Source organism: Pundamilia nyererei, unplaced genomic scaffold (genome assembly GCF_000239375.1).
Source record: "Pundamilia nyererei isolate P.nyererei 1_Seehausen unplaced genomic scaffold, PunNye1.0 scaffold00160, whole genome shotgun sequence".
NCBI classification, from domain to species: domain Eukaryota; kingdom Metazoa; phylum Chordata; class Actinopteri; order Cichliformes; family Cichlidae; genus Pundamilia; species Pundamilia nyererei.
Window position 1 is genome coordinate 1,030,294 of NW_005187561.1, and position 2,101 is coordinate 1,032,394.

Consider the following 2,101-nt stretch of genomic DNA (forward strand, 5'->3'; position numbering starts at 1 on the left):
TATATATATCCCTGTTTGTTACGTGTTTGTATTTTTGGTTACAAAATCCTTCAGCAGAACATTCAGCAAACCTTAAAGGCTCCTGGGGTAATGAAGGAGATGTTGTTGTGGTCCAGAGAGAGAGACTTGAGGGAGGGCAGAGTACCAAAGGCCCTTTCTGACAAGAACTTGAGCCTGTTTTTGTCCAGGTTGATGGCGGAGGCCTCACACGGAAACTCTTTGGGCAGCTCAGGCAGGCCGGAGCGGTCGCAGAGCACGCTGCAGCTCTTCTCCTGCGTGCAGGTGCAGGATGGTGGGCAGGCGCGAACACAAGCCCACCGTGCCAGCACCGCCTGAGGCAGCAGGCAAAGCACAGAGACTGAAAGGAGGACAGGATGGGTGTTATTTCAGAGTGTGGTGGTACTTTCAGTATTTTTACAGGAATTGAAAGGCTTGTTCTACACATGTGGTGAAAGAGTGTTGGAGGCCTAATTCTAACTAAACAAGTGCACTAAGTAAGAAATGTGAGCTAATGCATACTAAATGAGCCACCAAAAAGTCAACTGGTGTTAATATTGTTGTCTATGATGTCATCTTATGTACTATTAACAATATTTTCTTTTTTTATTAATCAGGTCATCGGATGATTTGAAATTAAAAGTGACACAAATATATACGTTGTATAAATTTATACCATGTTGTTTCTTTATTTCATGTGTCTACTCTTAGTCTTTAACTAAATATTTAGGCTGCAGTGTTTTTCATAACTGTTTTTTAAATGTAGTCAATGAATTAAAAAAATCACATTAAAAAATGTAATGAAACAAATAAAAAATAAATAAAGGACAATAAGCTCTACTTGTTGCAATATAATCTAGTTTAGAGTTGTGAAAGAAGTTTTAGCAGCAGATTTTCATCACCCTGACGACGCACCTTTCTGTAGTATGACCCTTTTCAAACTACAGGGCTTTACCACATGCCCTTATATCAAGCACTATTATAATTATTATTATATAATGCTTCAGTTTCTCTATATCAAGACAGAAAACCTTTCACACTCCTGCCCATTTAAAAAAACCATCAGTTGCACAATGTAACAAAAGGAGTTGGGCTCATAACTTGTTGGAGCAACTTTTTGTAGTTTTGTCATCATAAACCATCACAATCAACACGTGAATGGTTGCAAACCTTCAACTTTAACTGAAAGGGTTTTACAAAACTTTTCATCCCCTATTTCCAGTCAAAAATTGACTGGAAAATTGCCTAACAAGCAGTTTCGTGGTCAGATGAAACTGTATCATGACAAATGAAGCAGACATAATATCTGAAGTTATTTTATTTTATAGCTTTTCGTTGTAATTTTAAATATCAGGCCAAAAGAGATGTTGATAAAAGTTAGGGAGGCCATCATTACTGACTGGTGTAGAGTCAACAACCTGTCTCTCCCCTCTTCCCTCCATCACGGACACTGATAGCACCCGCTCCATCCGCAAAGCCACCAGCATTGTGGAGGACCCCACACACCGCTCACACACACTCTTCACCGTGCTGCCTTCTGGAAAGAGGTACCGGAGCATCCGGGCCTCACTACCAGACTACAGAACAGTTTCTTACTCCAAGCCGTCAGACTCCTGAACACTGTGACTGGACTGACACACGTGCACACCTTCATACATGTCACTACCAAGCACTTATCTGCAGTATCTCACACTCATACACACACACACCTACAGACACCAAGTTACTTTTGCACAATACTCAGCATTTTGCACATTTCCACTGCACTGTCTTGTGTCTGTATCGTCCTGTTCTGTCTAGTGTTGCACTGTCTTAAATCAATGATCTGATACATTGTTAAAAAAAAGAATAAACTGACCAGCTCAGTAGCACCAAAAGGCCTGAAACATTACAGAAGACAACCAAAGGACGTGATGACAGAATTATTTTCATGATTAAGAAAAACAACTTCTATCCATCCATCCATCCATCCATCTTCATCCGCTTTATCCGAGGCCGGGTCGCGGGGGCAGCAGCCTAAGCAAAGAGGCCCAGACCTCCCTCTCCCCAGCCACCTCCTCCAGCTTATCCGGGGGAATACTAAGGCGTTCCCATGCCAGCCGAG

At 41.7% G+C, this 2,101-nt stretch overlaps 1 protein-coding gene across 1 annotated transcript in view; it reads right to left on the reverse strand.

Moving 5' to 3' along the window:
• The window catches only part of nyx (nyctalopin), a 12,843-nt gene that overhangs the window by 2,766 nt on the left and 7,976 nt on the right, over positions 1–2,101 (reverse strand). Inside the window, exon 3 of the mRNA XM_005745527.1 lies at positions 72–358. Coding sequence (XP_005745584.1) covers positions 72–358 — 287 coding nt within the window. The remainder of the gene's footprint in view (positions 1–71; positions 359–2,101) is intronic.